Below are 21,295 nucleotides of genomic sequence, written 5' to 3' on the forward strand. Positions count from 1 at the left end.
GTGTCTCTCTTTCTCCTCCCTTCCCTTTTTCAAATTTAATTGTCCTCATGCATATGAGGACCATCTTCCCCTCTAGGCTATTCAAATCTTTAGGGGGTAGTCGATGGCGTATAAATGATAAATTATACATAACGTTGCGTCCCACCGATTCACGTGCCCACTTCTCGTCTTGCAGAGAACAGCCCATATTCACCACCCGAGCGCACGTCTTCCAGATTGACCCCAACACCAAGAAGAACTGGGTGCCCGCCAGCAAGCAGGCCGTCACTGTCTCCTACTTCTACGATGTCGTAAGGAACAGCTATCGGATCATCAGCGTGGATGGAGCCAAGGTACCGCCCCACCAGCTGGTTTCAGTGTTCACAGTCACCCGGGCTGTGTCTAAAGCAAGATGATGGGTGGGAAAAGTGGAGGGAAAAGGATGCACCCCTCAATCGTGCCACCGTCCCACAGATGTTATTGCAGTAACGTCTTACAATCACAGAGCCTGGTTGGCTTTTATTTTCCCATTTAAAATTACAGCAAATGAAGAAAAAAGATTTCCCTGTTACCTCGTTGTCTGTATAACTAGCATGGCAATGCCTGTGTAATAATTCCACCAAGGCCCTAAAATATTCTTAATCTCTCCCTTTACGGTTAGATATTTAAGTGACTTCCAGTTTTTTACTACTACAGATAATGAGCGTGTTCAGGCAGCCGGTGTGCCCTCATTTGATCATCGAATATACCTATTGTTTTCCTGGGCACACGTCCTCAGGGCAGATTCCTGGAAGTGATATCAACACCTTATGGCTCTCGGTGGACATGGCTGCCTTGCTTCTCCCAAGGGCTTCCAGCCTGTCTGAGAATGCCAGCTGGCCGCGCCCTTGCCAGCGCTGGGTGTCCCCTCTCATCTGGTTTTGGGGTTCTTAAGTTGCTTTTAATAAATGGTTTTGTAGTATTTCTTAAAATAATTTTCCCGGTCCTTTCAGGGTTCTACTGTCTTCCTTGGTATGTTTGCCACATTATATGGAAGCAGAATAAAAAAGGGATATCAGTAGAAGTATCACCAAATGTGCAAAATAGAATAAAAGTAGACGGTGCTTCATAATTTTTTTCTGTCTTTAATCTGTCTGCATCCTGCTGGACATTTTTTTACATGGATTATCTGCTACCACCTGAAATTAAATTTCTTTGAAGCTGAATTCCCCTGTTTCCCCTCTGAACCCCCTCTTCCTTTTCATTTCTCAATCACTGGGGCTAAAAAAAGAAAGGAAGGAAGATTGGAAGAAAGAAAAGAAAGAGCGGAAAGTCATTCCTTTTGGGATTGGTCAAAGGAACCCATCTTTTGTGTCTCACATCCGTGCCTAACCTTTGGTTTCAAGGCCGTGACTCTCGTCCAGGCACAGTTTTGCTCAGACCTTGCAGTAGCCTCTGACCCTCCAGGCCCCTCCTGCGGTCTATTCTGCCCGCCTGCTGCCTCTAGGTCAGCACTTCTAGAAAGTTGAGAGCAGGGGCAGCTGGGGACTGCCTGTAGGCTCCCCCACCTCCAACCTCACAACCACGGATTGGAAGGCTCAGGAAGTTTCCTTTAGAAGACCCCACCCCCCCACACTGCCACCCAGGAAAGGGGTGGGAGCCTGCTGGTACCTCCTGGTTTCTCGAGGAGGCTCCTTGTTCTAAGGCGGAGCTCTCTCCGCAGCCTGTGTGCTCTCTGTGCCCACTCTGTGTCCACTCTGTGCCCTCAGCGTCATGGAGACCACGGATAAAGGTCGCTTGGCCCCACGACCCTCTTTCTCATCCTTCCAGTTGCCACAACCCTTCCTCCTAGTCAGGAAGGGCGCCCAGAGCCCTCATTTTGCAGCTGAGGTCCAGGGAGGCAGTGACCGGGCCTGGCAGGCGGCTGCTTGTCCTTGAGGCTTCAGCAGGCGTCCCCCTGGCTGGCAGGGGGACTTTCTGACACCAGACCGTGCAGCAGGCGGTGCGTCGGGTGGAACAGCCGGTCTGGCCCGTGTGTCCACAGAGACACGGGCAGTGGCGTTCTCCTCTACGCAAGCAGGGTGGTAAGAGGTGGCGGGGTTCTGGTGAGCCCTCAGGCCGCGTGCAAGTGCCTGGCCCACGGTGGGTAGGTTGAGTTTGAGGATTGACTGTCTGGAAGGTACCTTTATTTTTTTCTTCTTCTGGGAGGCATGGTGATACCGCCGCTGTATTTTATTACCACGTCCTTGAGATGGGCCGGCACTGCTGCCAGCTGAGTTATCCAAGGATATATGGAGCCTAAATGCAAGTAAAACGGCTTTCTTAGAGAAAGTGATTCAGGCCTATTAACCGGGCTTTTAGTCATTTGTCAAAGTGTCAGCCACCGCGTCGTGTGGCTCTGCGAGTCCTGAAGGCTGTGACAGCACGCTGGAGACGGGCCAGAGTCAGCTGTGAGGCATCAGAGGGGTGCGGGAGAGTGGGCCGACCCCTCACTGCAGCGTAGGGCTAATTTAGGCTCATATGGGGGGTCCATCAAGTCACAGAGTCACCTAAAATGTGGGAATTGGAAACCCAGGTCGTGGGGCACCCCTGGAATTCAGAGGTGGAGCCTGAGGGTCTCAGGCCACCTGTCCTGCGGCACCTGGCCGCCTGCTGTTCCTGGAGCCCACCCAGAGTTCTGCCTTACCACCCAGGCACAAGACCCGTGACGGGGCCTCACGCTGCACAAGGCCTGAGGGAGTGTGGGGAGGTAGGCGTGGGCGGGCCTCCGTCATTAATTACCGTGACTGCCACTTGGGAGCACAGAACACTGATGGGGTTCCCCGCGCTGCCTCAGCCACATGTAAAGCAAGGAAAACCAGCAGCCTGGGTCTAGGTCGGCCCCGGTGCCTCCAGCTGCCCCACAAGGCAGGTGGGGTATGGAGAAGCGGTGCAGGAACCCAGGACGGTGACCTCCCGGGTGGCAGCAGCTCCTGCCACCTGCCTGGTCTCTGTGGTCTCCGCTTCTGCACCCATGGCCAAGCTCCTAACCCCCCGCCCACACTTCCGCCTGCATGGCCTGCATGATCCGGGTGGAGTTCCTCCCTTCCCAGGGCCGGAATAGGGTGCAGTGTCCTGAGCTGGTGCACTCACAGGGCTCTTTCCTGCCTTGGCCACCACCGCCCTCCCCCCGACTGCCACACTCGGCAGCCCACTTCGCTTTAGGCCTTTGGTCCCGGATGTTGATCTGAGCCGAGATGACAGAGGGTCAAATGCCATTAGCCTTTGGGGCTACGTCCTCACCGTGGGCTGCACCTCTGCCCGTGGGCAAGTCTAGGGCCCAGGGCCTGCCTCTCTCTGCTGGCCTGGCCATATCAAGTCCATGACCTGGAGCCTGGGCTTGGTGCGTCCGGGCCAGCTGCCCCTCCCAAGGCAGGAGGCTGGAGGGGAGGCCTCCTCCCCCCTGCCAAGTGAAGGAGTCCGTGCTTCAGTAGTAGGTTGCTGGTGTGGGAGGGACTTGGAGGTCGCTGTGAGCAGAGACCACAGCACACTCAGCCGCGGAGCCAGCCTCAGGCAGCCTGCAGGGCACGAGCCCCAGGAAGAGAGGGCGTGCAGCCCGCGGCGTCGGCAGCTGTCACTCCACGCAGGGCACAGCAGGCTCCTCGGCTCTGTCCTGTTCACTTGGATGCGCGGAAGGTCTCTCCTTCCCCTGAGAGCGCTCGGTGCTGCTCGTCCTGGGACGAGGCTGTGCTCAGGCCTGCTGTGCGTTCTCCCTGAAACACTGAGATGTTCCTCCTTCTCAGAGCAAATACTTCTTCACGCGTCAGTCCCAGCTGCTGCTGGAGGCGTGCATAGGCAGGAATGCTGCTGTGCTTTGCCCAGCACTGCCCGACTGTAGGGGGTTATGTGGACCCATCTCTGTGCACAAGGCTGCCTAATGGCGGCGCTCTTTGAGGATGGGAGCCAGGTCTGGCTTGTCTTTGAGGTTCCAGCCCCACGCCAGAATCAGGGTCAGAGCCTCAGAATGTCACCCGGGGCCAGCCCTGTGCACGGACAGCTGGGGGCCGCGTGAGGGCGCTGCACAAACCCAGCTTCCTGGAGCACTGCTATGAGCCATCAGAGCACCAACAGTCGTGTGATCTATGGCGAGTTTTGGGCAGAACCGCCAGGTCCATTTTAAAGGACTCCATTTGCAGAGGGGTTGTTGACTGAGCCGTCACAATGCTCAGCCTCACTGTGAGTTGGCGGTCTCACAGAGGAGCCAGTCGTCGCCATTCTCGGGAGAACCTGCCTGCGCCCGTGGACAAGACTTGTTCAGGGCAGGTGTTTCTCTCCCCGGTGCTCTGGGTGACGCTGCTGCCCTTGGTTCTCAGTTGCTTACGGGATCGCAGACACCCATACGGAGAGAGACCTTACTGGCCATCCATTCTACAAGTGTTTAGCAGCATCTGCTGTGTACCCAGTGCTGCCCAATTATGACTGCTCGGAGGCTGTACGCCTCTGAAATCTGACTCGCTTGGTATTTTCTTCTGGAAATGTGAAATTGCATTCAAGAACGCAGCCAGGGTCCCCTCTTCCGCTATCGCTACAGTTTCCTCTTTTGGATAAATGCAGGCACCTTCTGTTCAAGGAGCAAGCATTTGGAAGGTTCTCAGCACACAGTAGGTTTTCAATGCACATTGGTTTCTTTCTTTCCCGGACTGTGGTGGAAACAAAGGAAAAAAAGCATCTATTAACACCTGCTTTGGAAATAGACAACATGTCTTTTAATTGCTGTAACTTGGTCCCAGGCTCTTGTAGAAAACATCCAGGTTCTTCTACCTTCCATTTCCCTAGACTTGGGGAAGACTTGTCATGAAAAGGAATTTTGGGGATCTCTTTCCCATTTTGTGACAAGCTGCTTCCTCTGAGTCCGGAGGAGGACTGGAGTCTGGAGGAGCTTGGCTTTCTGCTTCTTCCAAGGAGCTCTCGTTACAGATATCCTGTGCATTTTCTGCAAACGTGGTCCCAGATCTGCACGCCTTTCCCTTGGAAGGCCTCAGAGATAACTCACAAAAGAGGAAGGGCTGTGCACTGGAGACAGCAGGGTCTCTTCCCATGGCCTTCTGTCCCCTCCCACTGGGTGACGTCCTCCACCCCTGTGACTCACAGACTGCTGCGCACCCCTCTGCCCCCAGCACAGTCTCCCAGGCCCAGTGTACGGCAGGGAATCGCCTCCTCCTCTCCCAGCCTCGGCTCACTGCGGCCACCAGCTTCCCCGACAACTTTGTTGTAATTTTGTGTACTCCGTTGTCACCGTTTGTGTGTACCATTTAACGTCTGATAGAAAAAGTAAACACCTGCGCACCCACCACCCAGCCGAGGAAACCCACTCTTTCCTGGGCCTCAGAGTCCCTGTCTGGGCCTCTTCCCAAGGGCATGCTCCTGCCAATCACCCCTCCTGAGGTTGCCACTCGCTTGGAGTTTGCAGGAAGCGTTCCCTTACTTTCCTCTCCAGTTTCGCCATCTGTGTGTGTGTCCCTAAGCCAGAGGTCAGCAAACGGTTCCTCTGAAGGGGCTGATGGTAGTTATTTTAAATTTATTTTTCCTGTATTTTTTCCGTTGCCTTTTAGCTGACAGCAATTTTTCAGTGAGCCATGTGGTCCGTGGCAGCTATTTAGCTTTTCTCTTGTGGGAAGAAGACAGCCACGAATCAGTGCATAAACAAGTGGCTGTGGCCGTGTGCCAATAAAACTTTATTCACAAAGACGGGCTGCAGGTGGACTTGGCCAGAGGGCTTCGAGTTGGTTGATCCTTGCGCTAAGTAATATATTATTTAGCGTTGCATGTTTTGGGCTTTTATGTAAATAGAATCATATGGAGACCCATACCGTATGTTGTCTTTTTTTGACTTCCTTTTTATTTTTTTTGCTTCGTGTTAAATTTTTGTGATTCATCCAAGTTGATGCCTACAGCCTTGGTTCATTCTCACTGCTGGGTAGTATTTCACTGCTTGAATGTACCACGGTTGGTCCATTCAGCCGGCGCTGGACTGTCTTTTTTATTTACTTTTTTGCAAACGCTGCTACTGTGAATGTTCTTGTCCATTCCCCCTCGTTTATCCACGCGAAGCTTTCTCTTGGGTATATACACTGAGCACTGGGATTGCTGGGCAGTAAGGAATGGACATTTTTAGCATTATCAGAGAAAGCCACTGTTTTTCACAGTGGGTTTGCCATTCTGTGAGCTCCCATCATTCCCTGTTCTCGCCCCACCCTCAGTACCCTCAGACATTTGTTGAATTTGGCGGGTATATAATAATGGTAACATCATTTCCATGTTACTGGTGAAATCCAGCTTATGACTTATGTCCTTGTTCTCTCCAGTCTCGGCAGAGAGGGCTCCCTGCACCTGCCCAGGACTAAGCCTTCCTCAGTCCCCAGGTCCCGTCTCCTCACCTCCACCCCCAGGACGGCCCTCCCCCACACGCACCTGAATGGGGCATTCACCACCCGCAAACGCAACTGCAGACAAAAGGTCTTTTAATCAGCGCCCACTTCCTCTCACCTCCGCCTTCACGCTGGGGAGGGCTGGGGAGGGCGGAAGCCAGAAATGAGTCAGAGCCTCAAAGAGAAGCAGCCGAAGGTGGATTCCAGGTGCAGGAGCTGTGGGCTGGAAGTGACCCGGGACACAGAAGGCGCACGTCCTTCGGAGCTTCTTCTGGCCAGCTTTTCAGGAAAACTTAGGCTTGGTGGCAGCACCCAGGGTGGCACGGGGTGGAGGTCCCGTGTTGGTGGGAAATGAATGCTGGAGGCTCTGCAGTTGGGCCCTTCTGGCAGCGTGATCCTTCCTGCTGTCAGTCTGGCGCCTTGAGAAGGTCAGCGCGCCGGGGTTCCTGGGCCAGCAGCCAGCAGTTGTCACACTGCTTGTAGTGACGGGCTGACTGTCAGAGCCTCGAGGCTGTTCGGATGCGCTGCCCCTGCCGAGTCTCTGGAACGGAAAGGACCCTGTAGAAGTAGGGGATGGCTTTTCTCCCCCTTTCTGCCGCCTCCCCGCCCTCTTCTTGCTCCCTGGACCTAGGAAGTTGCAGAGGGCCCAGAGCCTGCGGTGAGCAGTCAGGAGACAGCCAGGGCACCGCACACCCTGCAGGAACCGGCCTGGAGGGTTGCAAGAGCAGCACGGTGCAAGGGGCGGGCTTCCTTTGCCCCCTCGGCTGCCGTCCTGCCCGTGGGATCCTGTAGGCTGTGTTTGGCGCATGCTTGGACATCCTGGCGTGGGTGACAGAGTGAGAGGTAGCCGTGCTGAGCCGAGATCAAAGCCATTCTCCCTCCCTCTCAGAGCCGGCCTGTCCGTGGGGAACGTGGCGGGGGGGAGGGGCGGCAGAGACACCCCCACTGCGAAATTCTGGCGAAGAGTTCCTCCTGCAAGGCGAGCAGTCTGTGCTCGGGGAGCGGCAGACCTTTGTCTGCTCTGGGTCTGCAGGGGTGACGCAGAGCAGGAAATGGGCCTACGGGACAGGTGTGTGGGGGCAGGAAATGGACCTACGGGACTGCGAGAGGCTGCGTTCTCCTCGCAGACACGACCCCTCTCTTCCGACGCTCACCGCTCCCTTTCTCCTCCTGTGAAATGGCGACCGTCGTGCCTCCTAGCCTCGTGGTGAGGTCAGCTGGGCTGACATAAGCAAAGCACTGAGCGCGCGCTCAATCAACAGCAGTTGCTGCGATTAATATTAACGTTGAAAAGTTGTTTTACTAGTTGCAGTAGGGTCTGTTCTTGAGCTCAGGCCTCATCAGCAAGCTCAGTAGGCTCTTGTGTGTGTACATTGCAATGACACTTTCACTAGTGACAACTGCAACTCCTTGCCCTGATGCCTTTATTAATTAAGGTGGAGATCTCTCCAGGTCTGTCCTCGGGCAAATGGATTGACTGAAGTTCCTACCGAGGAGAGCAGGGCTCTCTCGTTCAGAACGGTTTTCTCTTCCTTGTTTTATTCATTAAAAAAAAAGTATTCAGAATTTACTGCTGAGAGTCAATGTAGCCTTAATAAACAAAACTGCTGGTCAATTTGTCCTTTAGAGAATTTACTCGGGTTGCTGCTGCCCCTGCTCAGACCATGAGAAACCACACGGTGAGGCAATAATAACCCCTGAGCTGTGCTGGTTAGCAAACATCCAAGAATCCCTCATGTCCAAGGGCATTTTTCCCGAGTGTCTCTTGTCGTCTTAGGGCTTTCGGGGGTTCCTGCCAGGGTAAGCTTATTGTTGGTACTTTACAACACCTCCATTGTTAGGTGACTGTTTACCTGTCTCTACCCGGTTCCTGACCACCTGCGACTGGAAGAACAGGAATCTGGACTCAGTTCCCTGTGTGCCTTTGGCTGGCAGAACGCCCGGCATTCCGTGACTACGCAGCGAGCGTGTGCTGAACGAAGGAATGCTGCGTGTGCTGGGTGCCGTCCTGTTCCCCCTCTTCACCCTGCCCTGGTCCCTGAGAGGCTGACCTGCCGACCCCTTCACTGGGCTCCCGGGGCCTCTGGCTCCTGGTTGGGTTTGGCCAATGGCAGGAGAACAAAGGGAGGGAGGCAAGGTGTTTGCTTTTCTGCCTCCCCTCCTGTGAGGTCACCACATGCTCCCTTGAGGCCCAGGAGGGGTCGGGGCCACCACGAGGTCCCTGCACAGTCCCTCACAGCTTCCTACAGCCAACTCATGCCTGTGTGATTAGTCTCGCTGTAAGTCCGCCTTCCCAAAACAGTCCCATTTGGGGTGAATCCTTCCTTTTCTGCTGGGAGGCAGCAAGCCCCAATTGCTTATGGAGACTTTAAATTGTTTGAGCTGGACACTGGGGCACCGGGCACTTAAAAATGTACATGAAGTTCTCCTGGGAACGTGTGACGTGGCAACTCTGGGGAAATGAAAAGCAGTTTTGGAAAATCTACTTAGGAGAGACTTTCTCCCAGGGATCACTTGTAAGGCCTTGCTGCAGCCTGGCAGTCTGGTTTTGAGTCTCTGACACTGGCCCCGTCATGGGAGGTGCCAGCAGAGGAGGAAGTCAGGGGGGCGAACCCCGTTGGGAGGGCAGGGGTGCCTGCTCTAAGCGTTGGGCCCCGGCCTCACCGGCCCCAGACTCTGGGAGCGACCCTGTGGTGTCCAACTCGGTGTTTACGTTCCTGCTCTCTGGCCTGTTCTCCTGCAGGTGATCATAAACAGCACAATCACACCCAATATGACGTTCACCAAAACATCGCAGAAGTTTGGGCAGTGGGCCGACAGCAGAGCCAACACGGTGTTCGGTTTGGGGTTCTCCTCGGAGCTGCAGCTGACGAAGGTAACGGGGTCCTCTCCACAGCTCGGGACAAGCCGCTGAGGGGCTGAGCGGCGCCCTGGCGAGCCAGCTTCCTCTCCCCCCGCAGTTCGTCCTTCCTGGCACCACAGGGCTGTGGGACGGGGATGCCATTTGGGAAAGGAAAGCGTATCTGACAAACGCTGCTTCAGAGCCTGAGGCGGCGGCTCTGCCTGTGCTCCTGCCCGCGTGTCACCCGGCTCCCTGGGCCCGCGGCAGCTGTCCGCACTGCTGACTCTAGCAGGAGCCCCGGACACAGGGAGCAAGGTGGCACCTAATAGCAGCAGTCTCAGCCCGCAGTCCCCACACCAGGTACAGGTCACACGGTGTTCGTGTGTGTGTTGCCCCTCCCTAGGCAGAGGGCTCATCGCCTTGACTCGCGTGTCTGAGGGTCTGGGACACGCTGCACAGATGCTCGGGGGTGTGGAGGAGCATCTGACGACTGACCCCAGACTTGGAGGTCGCCGGGGCCGAGGGAACAAACTAACTGAGACGCCTCCCCCAGTTCCTGGGGGGAGCTAAGTAGGTGTCCTGCTAGGATGGCCAGAGAGCGCTCTGTAGCTGTTAAGAATGTATTCATTGAGAGCAAGATTGGGTCATTCATGTGACCTGGGAACTTATTGGAAGGATGTCAGAGTAGCTCAAGGAATCCAAGGGAAAGTTTAAAATCCAGGTCTCAGGGAAGGCAGTGACGCTGTTTTTTGACATGAAGAGAATCAGAGAAAATACACTTGAAGTGGAAGTAAGTATGATGGTGATTTCTCGCAGGAATGATGCCAGAGCCTCTGTCTGGTATCAGAGGGGCGCTCCTGTCAGAGACGAGGTCCTGGCGGGGCCACCTCAGGTCGCACGCCCCAGGTCCCACCCCGGGGCCTGAGCTCACAGGCCCCCAGGGCGGTCTGAGAGCGTCAGTCCTGGCTGCCTGGAACAATGCCTTCGGTCTCTGGGGGAATCAAAGTAGGAGGGACAATGGGGGAAAGTTCCAATGGAAAACGTGGAGTGAAGCAAGAACGCCAAACGGAAATCAGAACGAGTCGTTATAGCTCAGTTTTTTGGCCTCTGGGCGCTGGAGGGACTTTAAGCTGTGCCCGCTCCCCAGTGCGGCCCCTTGTAACTTCTCCCCGACAGAGGAAAGTGTCCCCTCATTACGGGTGAGTGCCTGTCCGCCTGAGTCACTCCACCGACCTCCCAGGCGCCGGACGCTGGAGTCCCCGCTCCGTGACGGTGGCCTGCCATTGTCACAAAGACTTGTCAGAGAAGCACTCGGCTGTCTCCTTTCTTCACAACGTTTCAAATCAACTCTTCACTGCTCTTTGAGGGAGCGACTCGCCACACGCTGATGAATTACCATGAAGCGAGCTGGCAGTCTCGGCGAGGGGACCTGGTGGTCAAACACCGTAACCGCTCTGGAGAAGGGGACACTGGTGTGGATGTTCTCGTCCGAGAACATGTATTCACACTTCTCTCTCCACCCCCCAGAAAGAAAATAGATACTTTGATCTTTCCTGCTTCCATAATGAGGACCACTTTACAGCACAAGCCAGCAAGTATTACCGGGACGCTCTTCTCTTCCAATGGGCTTTCCCAAAACAGTACAAGCATCGAGTTCCCAGCAGTAAACCAGGACCTGCCTGTCCACCCACTTGGAGGCCACGACAGCTCCGCCCACTGAGAAATGGCAGGGGGCGTGTGCACGTGGAAAGGGAAAGGAAGGGCTGATGGGAGAAGGGACAAATGTGGGAACGAGCCAGTTGTTAAGGTCTAGGGTGCTTCCGGCACCTGACCTTGAGAGGTCACTGTCCACGTTTGGTTTCGTGTCACTCATGGCAGAGAGAGGAACCCCTTCTGCCGTGACAGGGTGGGGTGCGGGTCGGGGTGCTCAAGCTCTGGGCCGGGGCCTTCAGAGCCTGACACACGCGGCGTTTGCTTTCGACCCATTGCAGTTATTTCCTCTGTGATCCGGATTTGTACCCTCATGTTCCCTTTATTTTTTCTGTATTTTGTTAGGATTTTGTGTATTTTTAGAGAGGGGGGAGGGGGGAGAAAGAGAGGGAGGAAAACATCAGTGTGTGAGAGAAGCAGGGACCAGTTGCCTGTCCCATGCCCCCCAGCCAGGGACCTGGCATGGGCCCTGACCAGGAACCGGACTGGCGACCTTTCGCTTTTCGGGACAATTCCCAACCCCCCGAGCCACACCAGACAGGGCTCATGTTCACTTTAAATCGGTGTCACTGTAAGAACATTGCTCTGTCGCATACGTTTCTGTCTCCCAACTTAAGGGCCATTTTTTAAATGGGAGGCACTAGTCCTTGATGTTGTAGTTATCATGCTTTGGCTGCAAGTGACTGAAACTACTCAGAGTGCTTCAGCCGACAGTCACTTTCTTCATACAGAAGAAACTCACAGAAGGGACAGAAGAGACACCTAGAGGCACGCGGTTGCCAGCGTTCCCACGGTGGCTCCGCGATATTGGGTCTGAGGGTCCTGGGTGTCCGATTTGTGTTTTTGTTTACTGGCCTTTCCCTCCTGGTACAAGATGATGTCTCAGACTCTGTCCATCACGCCTGCATCCCTGGCACGAGGACGGAGGGTGGTAACACGCCAGCTTCCCTGAAAACTTCCTCAACCGACAGACTTCTTCCTGGGCCCATGTGAGTCTTGGGCCCCTAGGCCATCCTCCCACCCCCCAGGAGGAAAAGAGGGCAGGCCATTGGGTTGCCATGGTCACTGTAGACCATCTCTCATTCTTTTTTTTTTTTTTAAAGAAAAGCCAGAGCTTTTTTTTTTTTAATTAATTAATTTATTTATTTTTAGAGGGGAAGGAGAGAGGGAGAGAAACATCAATGTATGGTTGCCTTTTGTGCGTCTCCTGCTGGTAGTTAGCCTGCAAGGAACCGGCCTGCAACCCAGGCATGTGCCCTGACTGGGAATCGAACCTTGATCCTCTGGTTCGCAGGCCCGCGCTCAATCCACTGAGCTACGCCAGCCAGGGCCAGCTCTCATTCTTTATCGCCTAGGAAGTGTCCTGCTCTGGATATATTTGAGACTCTATTAAGCTAATGGGAAAAAAGAGAGATGGACTTTGACTAAGCGGGCGGGAATTGTCTTCCGTGATGTCTTCAATGGCCAACGCCAAAAAAACCACCAGTAAAACAAAATAATAGTCTTTCATTTGCGATGATGATAATGACGATTTCTATTTTGATTAACATTATTTCATTGCCACTGCAGAAAACGATCCCTAATAAGTAAAAAATGAGATTTTGGCCTGCATTTCAGAAACTGCTGTGGTTGAAATAAACCTTGATCCGTGAGTTTTATTAATAGGCACCTATTTTAAGGAAATAATTGTAACTGAGTACAGGGATTCGGCCATCAGGATTTTCCTTGCAGCATCATTTATAATGGACAAAAAAAACCCTGGCTGATGGAGCTCAGTGGATTGAGTGCAGGCCTGTGAAGCAATGAATCGCGGTTCGATTCCCAGTCAGGGCACATGCCTGGGTTGCAGGCCAGGTCCCCAGTAGGGGACACATGAGAGGCAACCACACATTGATGTTTCTCTCCCACTCTTTCTCCTTCCCATCTCCTCTCTCTAAAAATAAATAAATAAAATATTTTTTAAAAAAACAAAGACGCTCAGTGTCCAGCAGCAGGAATTGGTTAAACGAGCCCCAGCGCGTCCTTGGGGACAACACTGCACAGCGGTCCCAACGGCCCGGTAGGAGAGCCGTGGTTGCTTGGGGGTGTGAATGCCACGCCGGTGGTTTCGGAAATAGCTACAAAATAAGATACAATATAATTTCATTTCAACAGAAACGTGTAACAGGTGTTTAGACATAGACAGAAAAATATCAGAAGTTTATGTGGTTTACTGTTTATATCTGGGTGCTGGGACTATAGGTTTCAAACCCTTTTTCTAAACTGTACCTTCTAACTGTATAGGCACAGGTGCTTTTTCATTAATTTTATAAACCTTAAGACTTGGGGGAGGGGATGTTTTAGCAAAGGACAGCCATCTGTCCCCCTCTCGGTACAAGTGCTTCTCTTCGAACAGCTGGGGGCCGGGAGAGGGCTGTCTCTCCCGGTGTCTGGATTGCTTCCAGGTTTTCACTATTACTGATAAATCTAGGACCCTGGTATGTTGAAGACCTTTTTTCATATTCTCAATTATTTTCACAGCGTCGTTTCCCAGAAGTGATATCACTACGTCAGTGGGCATGCGTATTTTTTCCCACTCATGATACCTTTTTGCAGATTGCTTCTTGGGGGGCTGTGCCAATGCACAGTGCTGACAGGGGCGTCTTGCCAGCACCCGTTGCTATCACTGTACTCGGTGTTTGCTCCCTTGCAGACGAAGGATGGGACCTCGTTACTCTGATTTGCATCTTCAGCAGAGCCGAGCTGCCTTTTCTGAAAGTTGCTTACTTTGTATCTTTTGTATCTTTTATTCACGAGTTTTGCCACGTCTCTGTTGGGGTTTTCCCGTTTTCGCTCATGGGTGCTGTCCCTGTCTCTGGGGAGCGAGTGGTCGCCTTTCCCGCTGCCCTCTTCTTCCCGCAGCTGCCTCGCCTTTGCCTTTCCCTCTCCTCAGCTCCAGGGGCCCTTCTTTTGCTTCTGCAACTTGTTTCCTGAGCCTCCGCAGGCCAGCTCACCCCCTGCTACTCCTCCGTGACTTTCTAAATAAGGCGTTTCTTATACTTTGGAGACAGCAACTTGCTCACACTTTCTGTGCTGGGGACGATGGCCGCTTCCTGTGTCCTGGTCTGCTCACGCTGTTTCCCCAGGCTCGCCTCCCTCCTGAGCTAGTCTCTCTCCTCTCGCCCTCGAACGTTTTCAAGTATTATGGCGTCAGATCTGTCACCTTTGTGATTTTTCAAAAACATTTTCCACGTTTAAGAAATTATCCTTTCATTCCTTAAGCGGAATTTTTTAAAGTTATTTATTTATCTTTAGAAGGGAAGGGAAGGAGAGAAATATCAATGTATGGTTGCTTCTAGTGAGTCCCCTGCTGGGAACTGGCCTGCAACCCAGGCATGTGCCCTGACTGAGAATCGAACCTCGATCGTGTGGTTCGCAGGCCTGCGCTCACTCCACTGAGCTACACCAGCCAGAGCTACTTAAGCAGAATTTTGATAAATGTTCAATTCTGTTTGCATGTAGATGTTTTAAGGTTTGATCTTTTTAAAACATACTCATCCCTTTAACCCACTGGTAAGGATTTAAATTCCTTTTGCCCCAGTTTACTACAGTTATTTCAATTATACGTTGAATAATTTTCCCCATTAATTTGTTATTCTTCCTTTGTCATACGCTAAATCTTATGTAAATGATAGGGCCTGTTTTTATCATACATCTGCTAACACGACATCTCTCTAAGCGATTATTTTTTTAAAAATTTGTCTGATTGGGTTTATCCTGCTTCCTGACATTTTAAGTTTATTTTATGACCTTTTAAAAATTGTCACTCGTGACCATAAAACAGATTCTTCTATAGACTGACTCCAAGTCCCTTTGCGGACAGAAACCAAATCTTTCAGTGTCCCCACACGTAAAGAAACTAGCGGACGTTCCCGGGAATGAACTTGCCCTCTTGGGGAGCTCTTTCACCACCCTTCATGGTTCTAAGGCCCCGGCCATCATTCCACTTGTAGGAGGAGGTCAGATCAAGGCCAGCGCAGCCTCGTTTCCCCACAGGCCTGGCAAAGCCCCACCTCTCATCCTCCAGTGGTTGATGCACAGGGAAGCTCTGCTGTCATTCACGTTTCACAGAGCAGGAAACCGAGTTCCGAGTGGTTCATTTGCCTGCATCTGCAAGGCCAGCTGAGGTCAGGTTTGGACATCTTAGCTCAGGGAGCAGTTAAGCAGGTAAACCACAGGACACTAGCGTCCAGCCCTGGCATCACGCTGCCTGCGCTCAGTCCCGGTGTGAAACCGGCTGTGCTGAGTGTACACGGACAGCCGAGAGAGTGGCGGAGGGTCGCTGTGCGTGCAACAAGGCTTCCTCCATCCTGACTGCTCGTCCCGTCTCATCCAAAGAGCCAGGAACCCCTGTCCTTTTCCCACTTTCTGAGACGCTGTAGGCTGTTGTTATTTATAATAACGCTGACCCTGAAGTCCTGTAGGATGTGTGTTCTGACATGCGTGTGACAGTTGTCCGTTGTCTTGCTTTTGTAACTGGGAAGGAGAACAGCTAAATGATGTCGGTGAGGAAAGCTGTCAAATCACGACCCCTCCTCGGGGCCCCTGGCTCCGCTTCTGGCATTCTGTTCCTCAGGCCTTGTCTGAGCCTTGAAGGTTCCTGCGGCCTGTGTTGGAGTTAAAGCTTGTATAAGTAAATTTCTTCTTGAAGAGGAAGTGAGTACAATTCTATTTTCCATTGTAAGGTAATGGGGCTTCTCCTTGCCGGTGGAAAATCCAATGAATAAATATTGAGCAACTGCGGTGGGCAAGACTCAGCATTCCTGTCGGCACCACGAGGTCCCTCAATGTGTAGGATGATCTGTAGAAATCAGACCTGGGCCCAAGTTCAGGTTTCCCGTTTCTTTGACCATGGACAAGTCTTAACCTCTCTAAGGTCCGTTTTCTTATTTCAAAAATGTACATGAGGACTCATGTTCCACACAGTAGCGGTGAGAAGCGAAAGAGTCAGTGTGTGTCAGGCCATCAAACTCCTTAACGTGCAGGTGTGGTTGTGCCGAAGGTCTGCGGAAAGAGGGTGGCCAGTGTGCTCGCCCACGGCACCAACGGTGGGTGCCTGCAGGGCCCGCTGTGCTGGGTGTGGGTGACAAGGGGAGGAGAGTCCGCTGCAGCTGAAGGTGCGTGCCCCGATTCTCCAAGAGCTGAGCTGCCGTCCTCGCCATCTGGGGGTGCTCAGGGTAAGGTAGGAGGGGACGAGGAGAGTGGAGGCCCCAGGCCCTGCCCACGGGCTCTGCCCACATCCAGAGCCTGGCAGGGCTGTGTTTACTGACTCGTTTGCCTGCTTCTCCACTCCTGGCCTCTGACCAGTGTGCTTGGTCCACCAGCGTTCGTCATGGGCTCGTGACGCTGACCCCTGTTGCTGGCCTGCGAACACGCTCAGGGGGAGCCCGGCTCAGAAATCAGTGCGTTCTTAGCGAAAGCCCCAGGGTCGTGGGTAGCCTTGCAGCGTGCGAGCTCCCTTGGTCTCTCAGCAGCCACGCGCAGCTCTCCCGCTTTGTACGGCCCGCACTGCCCGTCACAGATGTGCTCTGCTCGGACAGTGTACCTGCTGGTTCAAATCAGTGCCTTGTCAGCGACGCCAAGCCTGCAATGGGTGTTGCTGTCCTGGGATTTTTGAGAACTTTTTTATTGTGAAAATATTAAAACATTTTAAAAAATTTATTTATTTTTAGAGAGAGAGAGAGAGAGGAAGGGGGGAGACAGGGAAAGAAACATCAATGTGTGGTTGCCTCTCATGTGGCCCCCACTGGGGGACCTGGCCTACAACCCAGGCATGTGCCCTGACTGGGAATCGAACTGCGATCCTTTGGTTCCCAACCCACGCTCAATCCACTGAGCTATACCAGTCAGGGCTAAAACATTTTTTAAGATTAGAAAGCACAGTACAATAAACACCCGTGTCCATATGACCTTGTTGTTAATATTCACCACATTCCTTTACTTACTATATTGCTGGTGGAGCACTATAAGTTACAGACATCAAAGCATTTCACGCCTGAACACCTCAGAATTTATTTCAAAAAGCGTGACATTTTTCAGCATAACCATAACACCGTTAGCACTTCTAATAACAGTGATAGTAATTCCTTGATGTTATCTACTCCAGTCCCTGGTCACATTTCCCCAATTGTTCCCCAGAATTTTTTGTAGTTGGTCCATTCAAACCCGGGTTCAATCATAGACTACCTGTCTCATGTCGCTGTCTTGCATTTTGGTGTTTTGTATTTACGCATTTAAAACCTAGAACAGTTGCTTCTCCCCAGCTTTTGGGGGAGATGGTTTTGTTTTTCATTATGTTGACTTGTAAGAGCTCTTGGATCTCTCTAGAGAAATTATGCAGCTTTCAGACTCCTTCTGTGGCACGACTACTCCTCGTGTCTGTGAGTTGCTGGTACCCAGGGGTGCTTGTTCCCGTCCTTCTTCACCAGACGCACGTCAGCAGCTGAGGGGCTGGTTTGGGTCAGGCCGTGGCCAGTGGGTCTGCCGGGAGAGGCCTCCTTATAGTCACTCCCCTTTCGATCTCAAGTAAAGTTCTCCGTCTCTGTTTGTACGGAATCCGTTGGCCTGAAAGGAACACAAAAGAATAGAGGTGGGTTCTGAATATCGGCCACCGATAAGGGTAAGAAGAACCTTAATAACTGTCCTCCGTGTTCAGTTCGCAGAGAAATTCCAGGAGGTGAAAGACGCTGCCAAACTAGCCAGAGACAAGTCGCAGGAGAAGATCGAGACCTCGAGTAATCATTCTCAAGTGAGTGACTTGTCCCTGAGGTAAATCCGAGGACAGCTGGTGATGGGCACTCTGCTCCCGGTCACGTTGACAGGAAAGAGGGAATCCGCAGCAGGGCGTTTTCGAAGCTTGTTCACTGTTAGCCTGCTCACACTGAGTGCACAGGACGTGTGTTTATGAGACTCCTGACGTTTTGCGGGGTGTGGTGATGTGTTTTTGAGTGGAAACAGTTGTTGAGATTAGGGTGATGCATGTCCCTGGCCCCTAGGAGGCGCTCTCAGGCCCCTGTTTCCGTCCCAGTGACGGGGCAGCGCGTTCCCCTTCCCTGGTGGGCCATGGCGACTGCGTGAAGGGTGCCCGTGGACGAGGGCAGGTGCCCGTGCTGGGCCAGCGCGCCCCCGCCCCTGTCTCCCTCGGGAGTCCGGTGGGCGATGGGGCTGCCACGGCTCGAGGTCAGCTGGAGGAGCAGTGCCTTTCCCAGGAGCTATGGTGGACCAAGACGGGCCTGTTTGAATCTGAAATACAACCCTCACTCCTGACGCCTCGGTTGGTGTCTGCGGTGGTGGGCGGATGGCTCGACCTCGTGCCAAGGTCGTGTGAGCAGAGACAGGGAGAGACAGACGTCAGGAGCGGTGACTCAGGTCTGGGATGGAGCATGTGTGACAGCGGGATGGCCGGGGGGGGGGCTGGGGGGGCTAGGGGAGGGGCAGAGACGCACTTGGAGGTGCTGCCAAGGGCCTGGAAGTCTTCAGGGTGGATAGTTGTTTATTCATTAGTTTTTCATTTGATTACTTATTACTGAGCAGTGGGCAGGCATTGGAGGTGTTTTATGACTGTCGATCTGGAATTGCCACCAGGGTCACGCACGGGTGCACAGCAGAGGACCAGTGAGGACGCCGTGGGGTGGGGAATGGCCCGCCCAGGGTAGCCACAGGACTAAAGGGGGAGGGACGGACGTTGGAGACGCTGCTGGAAAGAGAACAAGGAGGCCTGGGCTCCGTGAGCAGTTACGATTGATGGTCTCACAGAAGAAATAGCTGAAGCCTCGGGTTCACCCAGAAGTAGTAGCTGGGGGAGGGAAGGGGCTAGAGCTAGAGTCTTGGGAAGTGAACCCAGTTATGGGCGGAAAGCCAGCAAGGAAGGCAGAAAAGGAGTCCCACCATCACGGACCCCAGCAAGGAGCCCCCTCAGCATGTCAGTGCTGCAGAGAAGAGGGGAGAGAACGCGAGGGAGCCCCGGGTCTGCCAGCCACCGTGACCGACTCCCAGGACAGGAGATCGGGTGGCTCGGGTGTTCTGTGAAGGCAGAGCTTAATCTGCCTCGAGTTTCAGTCCCAGCACCTTGTCCCAGGCGCCTCGTATGAAAGATGCCCCATGGGGATTTGTGGAAGTGAGTGCACACTAGACTTCAAGTGGACAGGAACTTTCCTGATAACTTTTCCTGAAGTTATCAGGAAAAGTCACGATCATTCCCTCAGGTCTCCAAACGTCCCCTTTGTAAAACTCGCTTAATGGCCAGACAGTGTCCCAGATGTTTGTGTGTGTCAGAGCTTACTCCATTCCCGTCCTGTGATTTGGGCCATCTGTGTGCTTTCTAATGTGTTACTGCCATGACTAACGCTGTGATGAGCATTCTCACGCATCTTTGTGCAGGTAAATTCTTGAAGTGGAAGGTTTTGGTAAAAAGTAGGGATGTTTTAACAGCCTTTGACGAACACTGCAAACTTGCCCTGCAGAAATAGGCAGTTTTAACTCCCACCAGCACGAAGGAGAGCAGTGTTTTATCCCGTACCCTCACCAACACAACGTTGTTGATTTGACAGAGGAAAAATGTATTTTATTGGCCCTTTTCATTTTGTACTTCTTAATTGATTTGTGCATTGTTTTCCGTCAATGTCAATTGCATATTCATTTCCTTTAAAAAAATTAAAGTGTTCATCTTTTTGTGTTGATTTTCAAGAACTTCATTTTTAATTGTTTTACAAGATTTTGTGTATTTTTAGAGAGAGGGGAAGGGAGGGACCGAGAGAGGGAGAGAAACATCGATGTGAGAGAGAAGCATCAGTCGGTTGTCTCTCATACACGCCCCGAACCAGCGACCTTTTGCTTTGCGGGACCACTCCCAGCCAACTGAGCCACACTGGTCAGGGCTGAGAACTTTATTTGTTAACATGGATTCTTTCGAACATGTACAAAACAAGGCAGAATTCTAGCTTTAAGAATGAGGAGTTTATGACCGGCTGTTTCTTCTGTGCCTCCCTCCACCTCCCGCTAAGTTTTAAAACCAGCCGCAGACCCCCTGGCATGTCACCCGTCAGTATTTCAGTGTCTGGCTCTAACAGATGGGTCCTCTCTCCCAAGAGTTTTTCAGTATAGGAATAGTATTAACATTTGGCTTTTCGTATCTACAAATATTTAGCAGTGGATATTTCCCCAGGTTTTCGTTTGCAATTTAATTTTGTATATGGCATTTTTTTGCCGTGCAGCAATTTAATTTAGTCACACTTATACATCGTCCCCTTGATCGTCCCTTCCTTTCCCGTGATGCCTATTTGGAGGCTACATAAGGTCTTGCTGAGCTCTCGTCCAAGACCAGATGAGATCTCACCGCCACGTGGGTTGACTTACTAAGGGGGCATCTCGGAACATTGGTAACAATGCCCAACAGGAGCGGAGACGGCAGACGTCCACACCTGAGTCCTGTTCTTTCAGTGAGCGTGTGGGCCTCTTCTCTGTAGCCCCAGGATCTTGAAGTCATGGCAGCTTGCAGTACTTTTTCTCTTTCCTCGCTCACTGTTTCTTGTTCCTCAGTGTAAATCTTTCCTCTTCTCTTGGTCTGTGGCTCTGTCCGTGTTACTTCAGGAGAGCGGCTATCTGAGCGTGTGAGGTCGATCTGGGAAGTGTGAGTGCAGCGCGTGGCCTGGGGAGCGGCCCCAGGTGCCCTCTGACCCTGAACTGCAGATTCTGAGCTCACGTGCCCCCCCCCCCGCCGGGCCTTGCCCTTCGTTCGCGGTGTCTTCGACGTGCGGCTCGTTGCCGTGTGTTGGTCGGATGAGTTATCCTCCCCCGCACAGAAACGGTTCCTCCGCACGCCTGCCTTGCCGCCACTGCCAGGGCCTGCGGGCCGTGCGGGGAGCTCACTCTGGCCCGGAGCCTGGCTGTGAAACCCTGTCCTCCCCTCAGGCATCCAGTGTTAACGGCACGGACGACGAGAAGGCCTCTCACGCCAGCCCTGCGGACACCCACCTGAAGTCCGAGAACAACAAGCTGAAGATCGCCTTGACACAGAGGTAAGGGGGCTCGAAGTCCAGATGCAGTTCCCCCCGCGCCCCTCGCATCCCTGCAGACTGCATTCCTGCTGGGCAGCATCTCAGAGCTGGGAGGGACCAGCCTGCTCCCGGCAGGAGGAGGCCAGCGAGCCCACGCCTCGCTCTGTCTGGCTGCTGGTGCGCACAGCGTGGTGGCACCCACCTCTCAGCTCAGCCGGCCTGGCCGTCTCTGCCGCGTAATTCCTGTGACCTGGCCTAGGATTCCAGAAAGCGCTGTGACCCTTAGACCCAGCCGCTGTATTTGGATTGTGGGTTTTGTCAGGTATTTCAAAGGACAGAACTGT

General features: G+C 53.0%; 1 protein-coding gene across 4 annotated transcripts in view; it reads left to right on the plus strand.

The window, feature by feature from the left end:
• HOMER2 (homer scaffold protein 2) overlaps nucleotides 1-21,295 on the plus strand; it is a 69,194-nt gene that overhangs the window by 41,892 nt on the left and 6,007 nt on the right. For 2 of the 4 annotated variants that reach the window (XM_037053525.1, XM_037053522.1), the window contains exons 2-5: nucleotides 176-332; nucleotides 9,109-9,240; nucleotides 17,612-17,704; nucleotides 20,866-20,972. In XM_037053525.1, coding sequence (XP_036909420.1) covers nucleotides 9,139-9,240; nucleotides 17,612-17,704; nucleotides 20,866-20,972 — 302 coding nt within the window. In that variant the 5' untranslated portion in view covers nucleotides 176-332; nucleotides 9,109-9,138. Of the gene's footprint in view, nucleotides 1-175; nucleotides 333-1,636; nucleotides 2,105-9,108; nucleotides 9,241-17,611; nucleotides 17,705-20,865; nucleotides 20,973-21,295 lie in introns of those variants that run through there. The other 2 variants (XM_037053524.1, XM_037053523.1) reach the window with 2 other exon arrangements.

This window comes from Sturnira hondurensis, unplaced genomic scaffold, assembly GCF_014824575.4.
Source record: "Sturnira hondurensis isolate 20B ecotype Veracruz unplaced genomic scaffold, ASM1482457v3 Scaffold0007865, whole genome shotgun sequence".
NCBI classification, from domain to species: domain Eukaryota; kingdom Metazoa; phylum Chordata; class Mammalia; order Chiroptera; family Phyllostomidae; genus Sturnira; species Sturnira hondurensis.